At 36.5% G+C, this 20,889-nt stretch overlaps 2 protein-coding genes and 1 long non-coding RNA gene across 4 annotated transcripts; 2 read left to right on the top strand and 1 right to left on the bottom strand.

The window, feature by feature from the left end:
• Window positions 1-475: 475 nt before the first annotated feature.
• On the bottom strand, window positions 476-11,391 carry LOC113685843 (uncharacterized). Its single transcript, XM_089199995.1, has 6 exons — window positions 11,114-11,391; window positions 7,781-8,720; window positions 5,868-5,952; window positions 5,100-5,180; window positions 3,894-4,169; window positions 476-3,450 (listed from the first exon to the last, which is right to left on the bottom strand). The coding sequence occupies exons 2-6, from the start codon at window positions 8,660-8,662 to the stop codon at window positions 755-757; spliced, it is 4,020 nt and encodes a 1,339-aa protein (XP_089056121.1). The 5' UTR covers window positions 8,663-8,720; window positions 11,114-11,391; the 3' UTR covers window positions 476-754.
• Window positions 11,392-11,437: 46 nt separating this feature from the next.
• On the top strand, window positions 11,438-17,855 carry LOC149049135 (uncharacterized). 2 transcript variants are annotated; one of them, XR_016184897.1, is made up of 4 exons: window positions 11,438-11,820; window positions 17,088-17,168; window positions 17,307-17,388; window positions 17,718-17,855. It is a non-coding gene; the product is annotated as an uncharacterized LOC149049135 (long non-coding RNA). The 2 variants fall into 2 exon arrangements; XR_016184896.1 differs by having other exon boundaries at window positions 17,307-17,855.
• Window positions 17,317-19,955, top strand: LOC149049136 (vacuolar ATPase assembly protein VMA12-like). The gene is made up of 4 exons (XM_089199993.1): window positions 17,317-17,816; window positions 18,423-18,459; window positions 18,942-19,054; window positions 19,788-19,955. The coding sequence occupies exons 1-4, from the start codon at window positions 17,688-17,690 to the stop codon at window positions 19,863-19,865; spliced, it is 357 nt and encodes a 118-aa protein (XP_089056119.1). The 5' UTR covers window positions 17,317-17,687; the 3' UTR covers window positions 19,866-19,955.
• Window positions 19,956-20,889: the final 934 nt, after the last annotated feature.

Raw genomic sequence — 20,889 nt, forward strand, 5'->3', positions numbered from 1 at the left:
TCTTCACGTGCATTAAGTCAATTGGCAAATTTTTGAATAGGGGAGGGAGGGGGTAGGCTTAAGTCAAACCCATCACCTTAAACCAACAATGCAGGGGGGTGAAGGCATGCTTAGCGGGACAAGTGTCTTGTGTCTTTTATGCACGTATCTGCATGCTATGATCGCATTGAAAATACTTTTTTTTTAAATATAAAAACTGCTCTTGTTTGCATATTTGCCTTCACTAATTATGGAGACAAAATGAATTTAAGCTTAAAACTTGACACGCAATTTCGTTGTGACGTGAGGGAAAATGTTATAAAGATATGGTAATGACTTGAGTAGAAGTCGAGAAACCGTCTTTTTATTAAGTCTTAGACGAGAACATTATTCTCTTCGTTTTTTGTGCTCCGCAAGGACTCTCGCTCCGCGCGCTCGACATTATGCGCTCCTCTCACGTACCAAAATAAAAATGAATAAAACTTGGAAAGGCTGATCCAATTCCATGAATTTTTAATTACCTATTGAAAGTTTTTCATACATTCAAACCTTTCTCCGTTAAAATTAAAACATTAATTAATAGTTCTTGATTCTAACCTAAAATAAAATGTAAACTTGAGTCATCTAACAAGTAGCTGGAGACAAGTTCCATTGCCTGTTGTTACAATTGACATTCCATGACGTCAGGCAATGTAAGTGGCAGACGTGATACTTAAGTGACGCGATACTAAAGACAATCATTCCTTCTGTCAGTGCAAACGTCTGTGTCCTTCACTTAGGGAATGAACAAGTCGTCATCACAATAAAAAACATCACCACAATAAAAAACATCAACCTGAGGCAGTGCTTTTTTCACCATAGAGTGAACCGTGCGCTTGTCACCCAGTGGATTGTCATATAGGAAAAACTGTCTCAGCTCTGAGAATAATTTCAAATTATCCAACAGCTCATGTAAGCCCCGTTCATTCAAATTTAAACGCTCAAGATGTAAAGTATACAAACTGGGCAAAAAGAGACAACCTCCTGTGTTGAACGTAAATAATTGTGAAACCAGAGATGTTCTGTCAAATCCTGTTGGTGAAGCCTCCATCTCGTTTGTTTCTAGAAACCCTCTTTTCGGCCCAGATATCGAGAGCTTACGTAAGGACGACATTTCAGAAATTGACCGACCAAGCGCGGCGGCTGTGACTGGAGTCAGTATAATGCCAGACAGTCCCAGTTCCTCAAGAGTCTTGTGCGTGATACTAGAAACCAGTTTGTTTACTGCTTCAGCACAACAGTCATTAAAGTTAAGTTTAAGGGAGACGAGATTCTTAAACTGTGGTAACAAACGAGCGAGCTTCGTTACGTCGGCTGACGTCAGTGACAAATAACCAGGGTGTACCCGACACGTACGGGGGTTTGGTACATATTGAAGAAGTTCAAAAGTATGTTCAGTTACACTCGAAAATAAAATATCTTTTAAATTCTTACAATCTCTAAAAATGGTAACAAGACATTTCATCGTTTCCTCGTTGACATCTGTATAAATGTGAAGAATGCTTAGATATTTCAAACAGAATCCCTCTGATGACGAACTTGTGGAGTGGGATGGAGTGGAAGTCAAATTGGTGAGTAAGTCAGCATGGTCCTCACAATGCAGGTACAAATGAGTGATGTTAAAAAACACCTGGCAGTTATGGTAATGAAGAATGCACGTGAAATTACACGGCACAGACGAACCACAACTAATAGCTTTAAACTTTCTTAAAAATTTCCCGACTGCGACAACCACTGAATTCTCAGTCATCCTAAGGGGAACGTCCAAACAATCGAGAAACAACATCGACCGGTATATTTTCGTCGCCTTTTGACGAACAAATTTGTTTTCAAACAAAACCACACCATTAACAGTAATTCCATTTAAAATCCTCCAATCGGGTATAATTTCACGAACTGATTCTCTCTCAACAAAGATGATCCCATCAGTGCAATTTAAATAATGTCTTAAGACTTCAGTTTTGGTTTGAACTTCACCAAATGAACTATTTACCAGGGTAATAAAACACTGGCGCTTCCATGTAATGTCACACAGTGGCTCGTCGGTCCCATCGGGTATCATTTTTGACAAATCCAGTTCTGAGTCAGAAATTCTAACCGATTTCAAATGTTCAAAAACTTTCACTGCTCCATCATTAGACAAACCGCAAACAAATTGAAAAACATTTTCTAAGGATCTACAGTCGTCCAAAGTGCGGGTGCGGTCATTAATTTCACCGAGATTTCCTTCAGGGACACATCTGTAGTTAATATACCACGCTGCTAAGAATTCTTGTATGCTCTTGTGAATAAACGATACCATCCCTGCTGGTCGAAGATTCTCTGAGTACTCACTGACTTGAAGTAAGCCTATAATCTGACTTTCTTCGCAAATTCGGTTGGCATGGGACAGTTGATCATACTCGAATACATGATCGTCCTTTAAAAGACATTCTAACGCCACCTTTCCAATTTTAGCCAGAATCTCTTTGAAATCTTCAACTTTGCGAAAGTTAGCAGGAGAACATTTCGCTGCATTATGATTCAAAACGTACTGAACGATTTCAATGTACAATGTTGTTTTGGAGTCAGGAAAGCTCTGTGCGTTTCCTTTTTTCCACAAAGTGCAAAAGAACAGGAGAAGTAGCGGAACTCTCGCCAGATCGTACAGGTTTCGCTTGCAAAGATGATACTGTAATGCGTTCGCTTGTCTTTTTTCACCAAGCATTCTGACCATAAAGGAGTGGCTGTCCTCTCCACTGAACCCAGTGATCTCAGCATGCACGTCCTTAAACTCTTTCAGCTCATCCGCTTTGGAAATTCGAGTTGTTATCAACACACAACAGTTTCTCAGCTTGTTTCCTTTGAATATCTCAAAGATTTCTGAGTTGCTTCCGAAATGATATTCGTCGTATCCATCAAAAACGAGGAGAACTTTGTCTTGGTTGTGGGTGATGTAACTCAGCAGACCGTCCTTCATGGCTGTGTCCTCATCGGCAAAAATATGGGAGGCGCTTATGATATCTCTGAGGTTTTGGTATTTAGATACCTTTTTGAGATCAATAATAACAGCAAGCTCGAAATTCTTCAGGATAGCTCTCTGTTCATTTGTCAACCTGTTTTCGTCAAGTTCAGCCCAGTCCATAGCCAGTTTCTTCACAAACGTGCTCTTCCCAATTCCAGTCTGCCCTTGCACGAGTATTCTGTTTGAAGGCAATCCGTTCTTGTTTTCAGCGAGCACATCAGTGTAGTGATCCATTCCAACCCGTGATGACCCAGTTGGGGTTTGTTCCTCTTTCACCCAGGACAATCGAGTGTAGATCTCGTGAATATTTACGGCACATTTTTTGGACCACACAGAGGTTGGGACCGTGGCGGTTCTTTTGTAATGCTCTGCAAGTTTACGCCGGCAGACTTCCACATCAAAATGATTTCTGGGTATGTCTGGTATGTCTGTTTCAAGAAAAAAAATCCCGTTAAAAAACAATTATTAAAATGATGAATGTTTATTCATGATACATTTCAATGGCATGTACAATTTAAGACTAACTGTTAACAGCTGGGTCTCAGGCTTAAGGCATGACGTCAGAACTGTTAATGGACAATTAAACAACCATTACCATACCCCCCTTCCCCCCCCCCCCCAACTCACCATTTTTCACTAATATTAAAATATTTTAACTGTCTTGTTTTAAGGCATAGATGGACTTAATTTTAGAGTCTGCATGCCTCCTCTTAATAGAGGTGTCCTCTTAAAAGAGGTTCGGTTTACAGTAAATTTGGGGAAACAAATCCAAAACTTTGGTCAGCGTCTGCTTGATACAAAATTCCCTGTCATAGAATAAGTAATTTCTGTCAATTATTTCTAATTAATCGATGTTGTTGTAAATAATTACCATGATTGTTACAAATTTCTTCTGCTAAGTCTTTGCGCTGCACGCGGTCATCCTGTAATGCAGCAATCAAAATTTGATTAGTTGCCTCAGAACCATTCTTCTGTTTCCAGTGCATTAACATGGCGTATCCTCTCTTCTCCAAATCCTTGTGTCTTTGTTCTATATTCTCTAGTTCTGGCTCCTCGACTCCCAGGCGACGCCCAAGCGTATCCCACTTGACACCAATTTTTTTGCCTAATTTCTGTAGTTCCTCATTTTTTAGTGTACCTCGTTTTATTAAGAAAGGAAAAAAAATAAAAGATGAACAGATCGCATCATAGGAAACAAACATTTCCAACTTAGTTCAATTGCGCCAATTGGTGCACGGGACCACTGCAAGCAAAGATGACAAAGAATTTTGAAATAAAATCCTACTGGTCAGATTTAAGTAACTGACCCCTGTAATATGTAGGTAATTCAGTGTTAACAACTGAGTTGAAAACGTAAATTGGCCACCGTAGAGAGTAAAAAAGCTGACGTTTCGAGCGTTCACCCTTCGCCAGAGCGATTGGGCTAACGCTCGAAACGTCAGCTTTTTTACTCTTTACAGTGGCCAATTTACGTTTTCAACTCAGTTGTTAGCACTAAATTACCTGTTATACTCTCCCACCGACGCAGCACCACAGTTTCTTTAGAAACTTACCCCTTTTATTCCCCTGTAATAAGTGACAGCAATAGATAATAAGATAACCCAACACATGACTTAAGCCAGAAGCGCATTCGAGATGCTCCAACGTAGCACCACCTGTGCTACTCAATAAAGCTTTAATGTTTGGATAATGAATTAAATCATGTATCCCAAGCCCTGTGCTGCTACCATGACACCAATGAAAAATAATGATACTGTATGTAAACACATACATACACACACCCACGCACCCACACCACCTATAATCCTCTACATGACTGTTCTGTAAAAGGACTACACTAAGCAACATACATCACAAAGAACATCAGGGTTAACTTTCATCTACATCAACTTCACTTTGACAAATTTCCATTTGACTTATTTTTTTATAACCACTTATCATCTCCTAAAATTAAATCTCTTTCAAAAAATTTCTGATAAACTTGAATCTCCAATTCAACAACATAATTACATGTATAATAATTAAAACTATATATTGTATTAGGATTCAATCATAGTCAATATGTCTAACAATAAACCTGGTAAGTCCACAGATGTAACTTTGAGTTGTTTAGGATTCTGGTAACTGCAGCCAGCTGACATTCTTCTCTCTCTTTCTTCTATGAAAAAGAGGATATCATCTGTTACGTAATTTAACTTACACCTTGGGACAAAGTAAACCATAAGAAGATCTGATATATAGAAGGGAAAAATGGGATACTACCATGCTATGGAGTAACTTCTAGCAATTTTCTCTCCCTTCAATGAAATTACCCTAATTAAGATATTTTTGCTTATGGTTATAAATTTGATGGAAAGCATCATATTGTAAAAGTACACGGCTGTTGAACAGTTCAGAGGAAAATAAGGGCAACATTTTGAAGTTTCCCATATTAACAAATTAAGTGAAAGCAAAACAAAAGATAGTAGACTTTATCAATTAAAGCTTTAGAACAAAAGCGAAAAAGCAGAATATCACTTGATGCGATTAAAAAAGGCAGTACAATTAACAAATCAAAAAAATGTTCAAACTAGAGATAAACAAAGATTTAAGAATGCCATAATAATGAAAGCACTGCTGTAATGCAGTGAACCGATCAGATTTGAGAATTTTAAAAGTGCAATGTAAAGGGTTAATCATAAATGCATTTCTTCACAGCACAGATGTGAAATGTAATACTAAATTCACAAGATGCTATTCTAGCTTGTCTATTGTGTCTTAAAATACACTGGTGTCAGTATGGTTATAAGTGAACAGTCTCAGGCTCACATCTCCCCACTCCCATATTTAGGTCAGAGTAACTTACCAAATGACAATGAAACACTGCTTGAGGCGGTTTGGACTGCATGTAATGGCCAAGGTCTGAGCGAAGGAAAATTTGAATAACAAGCCTAGAAACAAAAGAAACAGATGCACTGTCAGAAGAACCCTTTTTACCTTAACCTGGTTAACTCAAACCCCCACTAGCTTAAACAAGATGCAATTTCCCTTGGGTTTATTTATTTGTTCATTTAATGATTTGTACAAGGCAGTATTGGAGCAAAAACAATAGGACATAAGTCCTCTATTGGGTTTGACCCCACTTTTCCACTCATTTATTAGCAGCTAACTCAAACTCACTTGACTCGAACTCTAAATAAACTCAAACAAATTAGACTTTCCCTTTCCACAAATTCACCCTAATAATTCAAACTTTAAGTAAAAATGTTGGTTGATTAATGACAAATTGTCAGAACATAGCTGAATGTGATAACATTTGTGAAAATGAAATACATATAGCTTTACTAAACTTGTAAAAAAGCTCATATAAAACAGTCTAAATGTATGAAAATGACTGTTGATTGTGCAGGACAGGTAAATTAAAACCTGATTCCTTAAATTAATTATCAACAGGACACAAACCACATTTAACTTCTACTGTTTTTTGTTTCCCTTGGGAGTCTGAGTTGGTGGTGTTGCACTGTACATCAGCATCACAGAATAATTCAAATGTGTGCAAAGTAATTTTAAAGTTGCATTCCATTTATTCATTTCAAATTCCTCTTCTCTTAGGCACACTGTCTCAAGAGCTAGGTCTATCAAAGCTATTGATAATTGATGGTCAGTGGACTCAGCTCCATAAGCCAGTCATGTGAGTGATTTAATTCTGATAAGCATGCAATGCTAATGAAGCATGAATTGTAAAACAGATAAATAAGTAAATACTACCCAGTAAATACTAATGGGGAATGTAATTAGAGAAGAAATCTGAAAAAGAAAAGAAATAACCACACGAAAACTGCCAAAAGACAAGCAGAAATGAAAACCACGATCAAACTCAGAAGAAGATCAAACCAAGACCAAACTGAAGGCAAATGTGGAAAATAACTAACAAGTTTAAGGAAAGAAAGGAAGTTATTCAAAGAGCAAATAAATAAGAGGAAACAAAGAGTAAATAAAATACTGTGGTCTTTCACTCAACTTCATGGAAGAGGTGATTTGGATTTGTCTCAGACTCAGATTAAAAACAGCAAGAGTGTAAGGTGGGATGTTGTTAAAATTACTCATTCTGTAAAACTACTGAGAAGACATTTAATGTTAAAAACCCTACTCATGCTACTTGCCATCAAGTGGTTTTGTACCTAAGATCATTCCTCACCAAAATTCAGTGGATTTTTACCCAGTTTGAGTTGGTTCATAACCAAACTACAGGTTGATTTGTACCCATCCCAATAAACATTCATTTGAAATACCTCACATGCAAGTGTGTGAACAGATATCACTTGTTGTGTACAACAAGTAAGTCAAGTCAAGCAAGTAAGATAAAAAGAAAATTCTGTTGTGAATAATATTATTGACTATAACACAAAATAAATGTGATGTCTTTAATAGAACAGTGTGTTGTTTATACCTGTGACTATTTTCACAATTATAATAACTAGTGTAAGTGTGATTTTTCTCGCTTTGGTGGTTTCATGTCAAAAATGGATGCCACATGTACAAAACCTATTTAGTGTGGGTAACATTGCTATTTAAAACGAGAAACCCACCTTACTTTTAATTAATCATATGTAACAATGGAAAACACACTCTATGGAAACTCAACTGACTTGGTATGAATCAACCTAGGAGGGTACAAAATGATTGGGTATGAAATAACAGTGCATGGGTACAAAACAACTGGTAACATGCTAGATTATTTGACATCAAAATACAACATGCAAAAGTAAAAATTCTCACCCCATTTGCAGGTAAAGAAGCTGCAGACCCTCTGGGCATTGGGTATGTTGATTGTGCCAGAGTACTTAATGCTCCTGATGATTGAAAAGCTGACATTGCTGGTACATTCAAAGGTCTAAATATTGCAGTTGAAGTGTTGACAGTTGACTCTCCTGCTGTGTGACTTTCCCTCCTGTTGTTCATAGGTAGCTGTGGTGATAGGTTCACACCAGATGTCACATGAGTGTCCCTGAAGTCAACTCTTGGGATAAAGCCCATGGGAAATGACTGAGAATAATCATTCACTCTTGACAAAGTTGAAAAGGGGCTACTGGTTGAAAAACAAGCTGATGCAATTGAGCTGTCTTGCACCAAGGGAACACCATGACTCAACTGTCTATCACCCATAGGCAGTTGTGGTGGAATGTTCATACCAGCTATAAAGTCTGAACCTGTAAAATCAGGCCTGGTGAAAACATTTGCGTAGGACAGCCGTGGGTAATCAACAACTCTTGATAAAGAAGCTGAAGAACTGGATGACACTAAAGAGGTTGATGAAGAGAAAATATCTTGTGAAAGAGGAAAATTAGGACTGAACATGGTAGTCATGTTGTCAACAGTAGACTCCCCTTGTGTCCAACTATCCCTTCTATCGTCCATAGGGAGCTGTGAAGGTCTCCTCACAACAGATGGCATGTGACAGTCTGCAGAGTCAGTTCTGGTGACAAAGTGCACTTCAGGCGACTGTGAGTTTTCAGCAATTCTCAAAGCTGATGACGAAGAACCATAAGAAGACAATGACACAGTAATGTCTTGTGATGAGGGAGGTTCATCAGGTCTAACTATGACTTCTACAACAGCAGGTGACTCCTCCATTGTCTGACCACACCTATAACTCTCCATCAGTAGAGCAAGTGTTTCACTTTCCCATCAGGCATATAAAGTGAAAGCTACCAGATCTCTAGAAAGCAAATGAGATAACATGAGGATGCAGTTTTGATTACAATTAATTCAAGCTTAATTTTTTAACTTATTTAGGAAATACAGATTACCTATCATGGGTTTTGTGGCTGAGTGTTGAAGGAACTTAACCTGGTTTCATCACAGGAACTTATAACCCCCCATTCCCAGCCCCTCTGCCACCAAAATCTATAATTTGTCAAATATTCCCCTCTGCTGATAGTTTTCAGATATTCATTTATACTCTTGGGCTGAGAATGACACTGTGAGAGGTAAGTGTCTCCTCATCCTCAACATTCTAACAAGAATCCACTGCTTCCAGTTCAATTTAGAGTTTGGAATGTTGTGGATGAATCAAGGAAAACCAGTATAATTATAACCTCATGTTGTTTGTTGGAAAATGTATTGTTTATTCAAAAAATTTTTCTTAAAAAAAATATATCATGTCATCCTTTTTCTCAGTTTTTAAAACCTAATTGACTTAATACATGCAAGAAGTATCCTAAATATAAACAACTGTGAAATAATACAGGTGCATGTAATGTGCCAGTGAGTTATTTATGACTCATAAATGTAGGCAAAAAAAAGGCAAACAGCTTTGCAAGTGGTGTTTTTCTTCAAGTCCAAACCTTGAAAGTATGGCACAACCTTGATCTGTTTAAGAGTATGTTTGCAAAATTAACCATAGTCTTGAAAAGATAATAAATGGTTGCCACAATCATATTATTCTAAAATTCACTCATTTTCAAAAATAATAAAAATTTTCATGACTAAGTGTCAATTAGCAATTTCATTTATGAGTACTGAAATCGGAACCTTCCCTCACAGCCATCCTCTCCACCTTTAAAATTTATACCTTTAGCATGTTACATACAGTTTATATGAGCTGATAGTTCCTCAGAGTAACATGGAAAAGGATTGATTTTCTTGGAAACACAACATCAGCTTATTATGCAAATTTATTTTCCAATGTACCAATCCAATAACTTTCATGTCCATAAAATGTACCAGATAATTTAAAATGTTAATAAACAATGAAAATAGAGGGAAAAGAAAATGTATGATTTCATTCACAAATGAACTTGAACTTACATTACAAAGGGAAACGATGCAGTGGTCAGCAGTCTGTCAGCTGGACACAAGCCGAGCATTGCCAAGATAATAACAACTTCATATGTTATTTTCTTGAAATTTAATCTTTTTTTAAATTTCAAATTTTCTGTGACCTGTGGCAGTAATAATTTCCTTTAAATCTTTGAACAGCAGAAAAATGGCACCAAGAAAGAAGGCATTATAGTGAGTGCCAAGATTGCAACGGAGGTCATGTTGTTTCATCAGATCACACAGTCTCAAGAATAGGAACTGTACAGTCAAAATGTCCCAATCCTTGCACATATCTTGAGGTACGTGTGGAACACAGAAACAATTCAAACATCTTAACCTATGCCTGTTAAATCATGCATTAAATTATACACAAGGCTGCAAAATGGCTATAAAACAAATTTGTCCAATTTTTACCAAAATTCACACAAACTCAATCAATTAAATGGCTTGAAAGCCTGACACCTACTTCTAAGTTTCAGAGTGTCAAATCGAAAGAATAAAATAGTGCAAATTACAGAAATGATAGAACGAACATTTAGATTGATATTAGGAGAACCAGATCATGTGTGCTATTGTTAGTGTCAACTGATACATCAACTGATACATGACAATGCTCATCAGACTTTTAATTCTCAACTTCTCTCAGTGACTACCCCACTCTGGAAGATTTCCTCTGAACAGATGCACAATAACATTGGTGAGAATTGTCTTCTGCTTGGTGTTGGTTTCTAGCGGTCAGAGCTCCTGTGCTCAAATTACTGCTGTTCGTGTTTGTCTCGCGTGGTCAAAGCGCCTATGCTTAAATTATGTCCTTTCATTTCATTGGTTCTTAGTGTCCCTAGGGACAAATATTTGGAAGTACGACTTTTTTTGCTAAATTCGAGTCACTGCAAGGCTATTTAACTGCCGCGCATGCGTTTGTAACCAATGTTGGGATTAGGATTGCGGGCTCCGTTGGTCGCCCGCAATAACATTAAAATTCAGAGTTTGAAAGAGAATGCTTGGAGCAAAAACAACTCACACAGCAAAAAAATTGGCCAGTGTTCTCCTTTTCAGGCAGTAACCGGCAAAATGTACCGTCTGTAGTACCTATTATTATTACCGTTTAAAATTGGTGGGAATTCTTGAAAATTCAACAGGTAAAAGGATTGCCCTACCGGTTTGAAAATTTATTTTAGCTGTCATGCTTAAAATAAGGGAGAACACTGAAATTGCCGTAAATAAAATTGAACATAAACTCTCTGAAGGGGAAAATCGCTATTAATAAGCCTTATGTATGAGCACACATACCTTAAAACTTTGAAAAACCAGACGTATACAGCTTTGTAGATCGAAGGTTCCTCAAGTACAACATTTACCGAACACTCTCGTGAAGCATGTTGTCCCAGCCCCTGCGCGATCAAGTCTTTCCGTCTCTGCCCAATCCAGTTGAACGATTCATAACCAGAGCCCTATTCCGTGTTGCTAATCATAGCATGCAAGTAATGCCAGTGGATTTTTCTTTCTTTTTTCATTATAAAATTAAAACAAGCGGCACAAATTAGGATGGAAGCAGTTTACAATGGGGTGGAGTGGGGGGGTCTAAGAGGGGATGAGAGGGGATGAGCGGGGGGAGGGGAGGGGAGCTGAAGACCTGGCGTTTCCAATTCCTCCATAAGTACTGAAAACCCAGAATTTCTAAACGATTTAGGAGGCATGTGAGAAATTATCTAAACCCCTGTGCGGTGAATGATTCAAGAAAAACAAGGCAAACCGGAGAGGAAGTATATTACATTTATTTATTATTATTATTATTTGTGGATTAGTGGCCTTCCCCTCGCGAGCATTACAAGGGATATTTGAAGTTGAATCACACGACATGGCAATGTTTTTGTCAAGAAGTGAAAACAAAGATGGCGAACACTTGGACACAATTCCGGTATACAATTCCAACCATGGCAAAATCAACCTTTACCACCAGGCTGGGAGACTAAGTATGATGGCAGCATCGGAAGATAGTAAGTATATTCGAATCTATGCTTAAGTTGACTCGTAATGTAAAGTTTCGGCAAAAAAATGCGTATTGACCTTAATAAGTCGCGAGCATTTAAGTTCGCTGTCGCTACGTGGCTTTTTGAACAGATGGCCAAGCTGAATATTTTTTTGTTGCGGGAAACATATTACTAGTGCTTGCTAGAGTATGCATAAACTACACTGATTATATGAAAAACAGTTTCATTGTATTTGTAGCTAACAGCTACTGGGTCGTCGTGATTTTGAAATGTCCTGCTTGGTTTACTCTTGGCTAATTTCAATGCAAAAGTTAGCCAACTATTGGCAAGATGTCAGAAAAACCCATACGTCATTATGCATACAGATCTCAAAAAAATGAGACTATAAAAAAAATAATAAAAGTTTACATTCTGGACTAATGTTTTGTTTTAGAATAGTGCAAGGTTGTATGGAAATCTTTCCCTAAAAGTCTAAGTTCAAGAAACAAGCAAACTATCTTTGGTTATCATTTTCATAAGCCAGACAAGCATTTTACTCGCGGGAGAGACTATCAGGGTCATCTCCTTACAATACCTGTTAATACATTTTTAAGCAGAGGAGTGATAGGAAAAAAAATAAAATTCTACCATGGGATTTTGTGTGATCTAATGCTAAATTCTCATAGTCAAAATTATGAGAAATGTTTGTCAGAGAGTTGGGATTATTGATATTTAGATCTTGGGAGTGAAAGGGAAAATTATTTGTTAGAAAAGAAAAAATATTGTTATTGGCCTTCAGTGAAGATGCTTATTAACAAAACCAAATAATGGATAATAAAATCATGTTTGTAGAGAGTTATTGTTCTTTATGAAGTAACTGAGATACTATTAGCACAAGACTGATAAAAAACCAATCATTTATTACACAAATAAACCTGTAGTTTTTTTATTTAAAACAATAAACCACACTTTCTATCAGTTTACAGGTGTAATAACTTAGGCAAGGTGTTGGGAGAACACAAGAATAGTTTGTAAATCATTTGCTTCCAGGTTGGATTATTTAAAGGGTAAACTAATGGAAAGTGCAGCTTATTGGTTGAAAAACAAATAAGGGGGGTTAGAATGGGTAGAAAGAAGATTGATTGTTTTATTGACTTTGAACACTATAATCAATTTTTAAGATTCATTGATTTACTTTTACATATAAGTCCTCAATGGTTATTAGATATTTATTTTATTGGTCATGTTTTTACAGCTACTTTATTGATCACACTACACACAAGACAACATGGGAGGACTCCAAGTTAAAGAGGCCAGGAGCAATTCCTTTGACTCAGTTTAAGGTAAAATTAACCATGATTTGAAACAGTATTTGATTAATGATCATAGATTTAAACTTAAACAAAAAATGACCAAAGTAAATCGGAATTAGGAATAAATAACCAGTAGCTAATAAGAACTCAGTGTACTAAATGATGTTGATTGATTGGAGTGAAGTGCAATTCAGAATCTAATCATTTGTGAGATTTTAAAATTATTTACAAGATTTCAAAATCATCAGGGCCCAGTTGTTCAAAGGCTGATTTAAGTGCTTTCCCAGGGTTAAATTTTAATCCAGGTTTCTATATTTTCTTTTTTCCAAAGCCTTTTAGAGAAAATTTACCCTATTCTTTTTAGAACATCCAATGATCAAATTGCAAGCAAAAAGATATGAACTGAATTTTCTTTTCAAGCTTCCAGACCTGAAATCAAATTCCATGCTAACCCTGGGTCATCTTAACCCAGATTTGAACAACCCAGGCCTAGCAAATTTTCATATCTAACAAGCCAACAAATGTTTAGTTAGTTAACTTGAAATTCTAAGTAAGATTTCAGACCTAAATTGTAGAACATGAAGTTCAAACACCACCTGGTTACATTCACTTGGAAATCACATAATCAAGTTAACACCAAAATACAGTTTTGTGTTGAGGACTCTGGTCAGTTGCAATATTCTAATGGCTGGTTTATGAAAAACTTGGCATGGGCAAAAGTTGCCATTTATGATAAAAAAAATTGTACGTCACAATTTATGGATGAATCAAACTTGCTAGAGCCAATTTGAGTGTAAAGATTGCCATTGAGTTCAAAATGGATGTAATATTTGCACCAAACTTAAATTTAAGTTTATTCCCACACTATTGGTGGGAGTTTGGAAAAACAAGAAAACAAGAATAAATTAGTTGAATTAAAAGCGCTCATTGATACCATGGGGATTAAGAGTGCCAGTTTGAAAGATAAATTTTTGTTCTAGAGTTTTGTGGCTTTCCCAACTGCCAAGATGTAGGGGAAGGCCACAAACTGTCATTAATGCTGCTGAGAAGGATTAGAGAGGGTCGCTCCATTTTTTGAACATAAACCCGCACCTACACATACCAGGACAATAACTGATAGGACACATACAGCATGTAATTAGTGACACAACATTTTCTGCGATCAGTTGAATCTGGCTGAGATTGATTGTTGGAAATAACAGCGAACTCATGAGTGATAATAAAAACTAATGGCACACTTTCTCAAATCCAATGGGTTATATGATTTACTTGTGACCAGAGGAAACTGAAGGGCTGTGTTTCCTCTTTTGCCTCGAAATAATTCTATATTGCATTGTACTGTCATATTATGGAATTGAAAGTATACACACTACTGAGGATCAGTTTGACCCAAGACTAACAAATCTGGTGATTTTATTTTTGGCACAAATCTGTAAAGTACCTTTGGTTTGGTTCCTTGTCTGTCTGTTATATGAAAAACTGAATACCTATGTCCAGGCATCCTCAGATTGATTGCCAAAGATCTAACACTGTCATCCGTCACACTGAAATGGATGATCATTAAAACTGTTTCAGTCCTGACTCAGTCATTGCTATATGGGGGTGACAAACACAATGTATTCTTCCAGGTGTTAGAATCAAGAATCACTGAGACAATGATTTCAAAAGAAATTAAATAACTTGTAAGAAATCTAAGTTCTCTGGAAATTTCGCCACTCTTGTTGTTTAAGCATTGTACAATAAGCTTTGAAAAGATTCCAATCTCTTACCTTTGTCCAAAGAGCTCCTGTTTCTTTCTGCACATGTTTCTATCACGTGTGGATGAATTTGTCCCTAAGGTGTTAATCAGGGATGCCAACAGGCCTCCATGGATTGACAGAGAAGTATTACAGTTGATCAGAAAGAAGAACCAAATCTGGCATAAAGCTAAGATGAAAGACTCTTTGAATGGTCAAATTTAAGAGGAGTAATCACTTATGTAACCTTAGTGCTGTTCTAAAAGACAATCCTCATAAATTTCGATCATATTACAAAAAGTAGGAAAATTCCAGGGGTTATTAGGGATCAATCAATGCAGGCCACCAGACCCATTGATCAAGCTAATTTATTCAATGCTTTTTTTTCATTTGGTTTTTGCTCCACCTGATCATGGTAGCACTTCTAATTGCCTTCACTGACTAAACATAGTGTTGAATACAAATTGTGTGAGTTAAAATTAAGCCTTAACTATAATCTTAAACAACTAAAGTTACTTGATATCATCAAAGCTTCACTGAACCTTCCCCTAAGTTGTTACAAGAGTGCGTGGAGGAAATTTCACCTTCTTTACACAGATAATTTGATTTTTCTTTGGAGCAGGGGGCTTTTCTTGAAAATGGAAAGATGCTAATCTTGACCCTGTTTATAACAGTGATTCTTAGTCTCTAGGGTCTTACTATGAAAGCATTTCACTTCTTGATGTGCTTTCTAAATTACTGCAAAGGCAAGTTTATAGTCTGGTATTATATCCCCTTATATTACACAATGGCAATATGGCCTTTTGCCAGGCAGATCAACTATGTCTCAATTAACCCAAGTAGTTCATCAATTTGCTAGGGCTCTTGAAATGAGGCGACAAGTAGATGTCATTTATTTCGATTTTTCCAAGGCATTTGATCAAGTGCCCCGGCCATAAAAAACTTTTGTTTATGCTCAAGTGCCTTGGTATCAAGGGTTCTCTGTTAGCTTGATTTAGATCTTATTTATCTGGTAGAAGACACAAGGTTGTGATCGATAATTTGGCATCTGATTTTCTTCCAGTTATGTCTGGAGTCCCCCAGGGATCTCTCCTAGGACCCCTGCTCTTCTTGATCTACATAAATGACATGCCTGGTGTAATTTGAGGGGATACATCACTACACTCTTCGTTGATGATTCTAAGTGTTTTCATGTAGTTCTTGGCCAAGATGATGGTGGTAAATTACAGGAAGACTTAAATAAGTTATTTGAGTTGTTACGCCTTTGGGGAATGGAGTGCAATGTCAGAAAGTGTAAGGTTGTAAGGGTGGCATGCTTTAAATGTATCTATGAGAGAGAGTATTTTCTTGGTAAAACTAAGTTGGAACATGTTCCTGTTGTAAAAGATCTAAGTATTTTGATCAGCTACAATTTGAGCCAGAATCACTACATTGATATTATCTCTTCTAGAGCCCAAAGAATTCTTAATTTTCTCTAAAGGGCATGTAAAGATATAGCTGATATTAGGACTAAAAAGTTACTTTACATTACTCGGGTGCAGTCACCCTATACACTAAAAGAAACATCACCAACTTAGAACAAATTCAATGCAAGGCCACAAGATTCATTCTTGGCAAGGAGTTTACTGAATACAAGTGCCTTTAGTTAGTAAATTAAATTTCTTACCTTTACCATATATGGTAGGGTAATTCATGATTAAGTGTTCTTTTTTAAATCTTTTAAGAATCTATATGATTTGGATATTTTTGACAATGTATAGTTTCACTCTTGTAACAAGCCTTTGAGAAATATTGATTATTTAAAACTTGATTTCCCTTTTAGTCATACAGAAACTTTTAAGAATTCTGTTTTTACTTGGGTTTGTCAGGCATGGAACAAATTACCTCTCAGCATCAGGGAATCTAACACCTTACCAGTCTTTCACTAGAAATTGTTTAATTATCGTTATGATAAGTTCAGTGCCAATTTTTATTGGAAGAAATTGGTTAATAATTATTTTTATGATAACTTCAGTGCCAATTTTTTTATCCTATTTATCTTATTTCTATCAAGAGTTTGGAGGTTTTTTTTGTAAGTTTGACTTGTTCAATGTAATTAATTTGGAATTTGTATTAAAGTAGGAAGATTAGTAGTATAAAAGTGGAAACATCACGATCAATACAACTGATAGCCTGATTTTAACATCATGAGACAAACCAATAAATGTTTACCTATCTAAGAGTATTTGATTTCATTTCTTTCCAGATTCAAGCTCAAATATGTTTTTATACGAGTTCCTTTGTGGAAGTGAAATTTATGTAGAGCTGCTAAAACTACCAGAAAAAGGTAGGTGATAAAATATATTGCCTAGTTTGAATTTAGCCACTGACTCTCTCTCCTTTGTCTTTTTATCAGACTGTAAATTTTACTTTACATGTACACATCTATCCAAATTGTCTAATATGAATAGCATTAATTTTTCAGTCAGAGTCCAGAGTTCATAGCATGTCTAAAAGCAGAACAGGATATTGGAGTATAACAGAATGGTTTCAAATATTGAGTGAAAGGTAATGCATGATCCTGAAAATTTCTTGATCAAGGAAAAAGATTGCTCTTGAAACATAAATTTTTTCTGCCATGAAAGAGTATAAACCATATTTCCTCAAATAAGCACCTGAACAGTTATTCATAATTTTGGATAAAAGGAGGGGCACTTATTGGAAAGAGGGCACTTAATCAAGGAGTGGGAGCTTATTATTCTCTTGTACTGATTCTGCTTTTGATGAAGCTAGATAAAAATGCTAATTTTCCTTCTGTTGAAAACTTACTTTTAGATAATTTTTATGTCATTTTCTCAATCCTGGGATGCCTAGAATCTTTGTCTGCATCTTAACGGTTAGGGAGTCATTTCTGGTAGGGCTGAGACATTGGGGCACAGGGGAACCAAGCAAAGACAAATTCTTGAGAAGAGATCACTATAAAGACTTTGACCTTGTAAGCAATTTTTTTCCTAGGGTAACCTGACAATATTAACCTTTAACTTTGTTCAAGGCAGAGTGGTGGGATAGTACAAAAATGAGTAGACTGACCTGAATTTAACCTTGTAACTCCTAAGAATGACTGGCATCTAATTTCTCCTTACCATATCATCCCTGAATCAAAAATTAAGGCCAGGAAAATAAAGGAGCTGATCACCCTCTAAAGAAGCTCTTGATTGTTAGACAAATTCTCCATATTGGCATCTTAGAAAATGTCTAGAGAACAGTATGGAAAATATGTATACTGATTTTAGGGTGTAGAGGGTTAGAGCTGAAACTTTCAATATTGCAATGCTTACAGTTTGGGGGGTGGTTACATAGTTTGCAACCGTAACTGCCACATGCCCAATTAAGAAATGTTGGTTTTGAACATCAAAAGGAATTCTGAAAAAATAAATGTAAGAATGGAACGTATATGTGCCAGAAAGTAACATTTTGTTTCTTCAATGAGTCCTTTGGTCCATTAAAAAATGGTGAATTTTGGAGCTTGTGTGTGTGTGCTTGGTTCCATTATTTAAGATCATTTTTTAGCTTAACTTCCATTTTTTCACTTTCTCTGTAGTGGCATCAAACTGATGGAATGCAATTTGGACAAGAAGGTGAGTATTGACAATTTTATTGAAAGTAATTACATCATTTTAACATGCAGATGAAACTCAAGTGGAGAAATGAGCTTTGTTGGTGAGCTACAATTAAGGCAATTGCAGAAAAGAGGCTTAAAAAATTTTAGCTTCAATGCGGTTCAAACCCATATCTCCAAGATACTAATTGGGTGCCACTACAAACTACTTAAGAGCCTCAGGTTGGGAGTGATATAAATTTTGGTGAGTTCTGGTTGTCCTGTGGTGGAATCTGATAAAAATTTAATAAAATAATTCATGTTGGAGAAATGATCCTTTCAGGCAAGCTGTACTTTAAACTCAGTCTTTTTCTCTGCAATATTGCTTAAATCTGTTAAACATTTGGTTGATATCACTATTTATTTCCTTGTGGGTTTTTCATAGTACCGGTAATTCATATCTGTGACCAATTTGTTTCCTCCAACACATGCTAAAACTGTGACTCATGTTTTTCCTTTCAGTTCGCTCTGGTGGCAAACAGTTGTCTTCAATAATCAACTTCCTGTTGTCAATAATTGCAACATTCACATTTGGTTACATTGCATCACAGTACGCTTTTCCTTTCATTACTGTGGTATGTAACTTTTAAAGGTGTTATGCAACAATACTTACAGCTGTAGATCTGGAGTAGGGAGAGGCTTAGACTGAAGCAAGTTTTAAGGGAAAAATATGGACCCCCATTATGATTCTATGAGGTTTTAATATACCCCCCCTGCCCCCCGCACGGGTAAATAGTACTTTTTGCACATGCCGATTGGCTAGTTTGGAAGTGATTAGCAAGTACTATTTACCTCTGAGTACCCAAAGGAATAAGTCAAAATCACACCTCAAGAGTTCAATTTCAGACCATTTCTTGGTTTATCAATAGAAACAGGCTTATTTTTTTGCTTTCTGTGTTGTTGTGGTATTTACTTATTATAGAAACAATTATTCACACAAGTGTCTGTAAAAGTGGTGGAGATTCACAGAGCCACAAAGCCACTCATAAAATATCCTCCATGCTCAGAGATTGGGGCTTTTACATTTTGAAAAATTCCCTTGGCACAAGTTAAAGCTAGCCAGAGTAAGAAATGTTTGTGAAGTTGAGATTAACTTTGACCCAAAATCATGGCCTTTGGAAAACCTCTTCAGTTTTAATGTTTGGTCAATAACAGTCTAAAATTAACCTATGAACCCTTGTCAACAAACATGGAGAATTCAAAGGGATTTTTAATCTGACAGTTCAGCTAAAAGAGGGCAGTGAACTGAGTAATCCCTGACCTGGTTGGAATCAAATAACTGACCATTATTGTTTCTTTTTGTTTCAGCGAGTGATTATTGGAGTTTTGCTGGCATTCATTGTGGCAATTGCTGAATTGTATTTCATGGCTAGAGTGGAGATTTGATTGAGATGAAAATTAGTTTTCAATTAAAAATAAAATAATTTTATGCTATAAATGATGAAAATGTAATAAACATCTAATATGAAATGAAAATGGTAGTTGCACTTGTGTGCTTAAAGTGATGTTGCACTGAATATTATTTCCTTCATATTTTGTTGTGGCACAAATTTTATATTAAGAGTAGCAATAATATTATATTTGGTGTAAATATGCATGCCAGGTGGGGAATGAAAGAGAAATTTAGATACTACACTGGACATGGGATATACCAACAAGGAGTACACCCCTATAACTCCCCATATTTTGGCTGGGTTACTGAAGAACAGCTGTTTTTGTTTATTCTAGAAAAATAGCAAACAAATTTGGTAAGAAAGTTGTTACCCAAGAAACTCTGATAGAGTCCTCTAGGGAGCTTTTTGCCTTGCAAAAGAAGCAGTCAGGCATAGATAAATGCTAATTACCGGTTGGAAGGTCTATATGGGAAGAAGCAGTACCCAAGGTTTTGACTACAAGCAGACAAACCTACAGCCTTACTTTACTTTTTTGACTGTGGTTTAAAGCTTTACTCATTACAGCCAATCAGATTTTAAAGGCTGGCCTGCTGAGAGGCTTCAGAAAAACAAAAAACAGCTTTAGAAACTCTTTACGAAAGCCAATTTACATTATCAACTCAGTTGGTGAAACTAAAATTATCTTGTTATACTCCCCATCTACCCCGACACAGCACCTTGGTTTCTTTAGAAACTTACACCCTTTATTAATAGTTATAAGCACTCTTCACGTGCATTAGGTCAATTGGCAAATTTTTGAATGGGGGAGGGAGGGGGTAGGCTTAAGGCAAACCCATCACCTTAAGCCAACAAGGCAGGGGGGTGAAGGCATGCTTAGCAGGACTTTTTTCTTTTTTTTTTTTTTAAAAAGTCTCTCCCTCTGTGTGTTCCCTGATGATGACAGAAGTATGAAGTAGACTATGGACAACTGACATGCCAATTTGAGGAACTATACTATTTCTGACCTTGGAGGAAAC

This window comes from Pocillopora damicornis, chromosome 3, assembly GCF_964200805.1.
Source record: "Pocillopora damicornis chromosome 3, jaPocDami1.2, whole genome shotgun sequence".
In the NCBI taxonomy this organism is placed as follows: Eukaryota; Metazoa; Cnidaria; class Anthozoa; order Scleractinia; family Pocilloporidae; genus Pocillopora; species Pocillopora damicornis.

Bases quoted from the DNA above. Each gene is read 5' to 3' on its own strand.
- LOC113685843 (XM_089199995.1), bottom strand. From the start codon at position 8,662: ATGGAGAGTTATAGGTGTGGTCAGACAATGGAGGAGTCACCTGCTGTT. The intron at 5,953-7,780 runs GTGAGAATTTTT...TTTTGTTTCTAG, and splicing joins CTTCTTTACCTGCAAATGGG to GCTTGTTATTCAAATTTTCC. The intron at 5,181-5,867 runs GTAAGTTACTCT...TCTTTTTCATAG, and splicing joins CAGTGTTTCATTGTCATTTG to AAGAAAGAGAGAGAAGAATG.
- LOC149049136 (XM_089199993.1), top strand. From the start codon at position 17,688: ATGCCTAGAATCTTTGTCTGCATCTTAACGGTTAGGGAGTCATTTCTG. The intron at 17,817-18,422 runs GTAAGCAATTTT...CTTTCTCTGTAG, and splicing joins ACTATAAAGACTTTGACCTT to TGGCATCAAACTGATGGAAT. The intron at 19,055-19,787 runs GTATGTAACTTT...TTTTTGTTTCAG, and splicing joins CTTTTCCTTTCATTACTGTG to CGAGTGATTATTGGAGTTTT.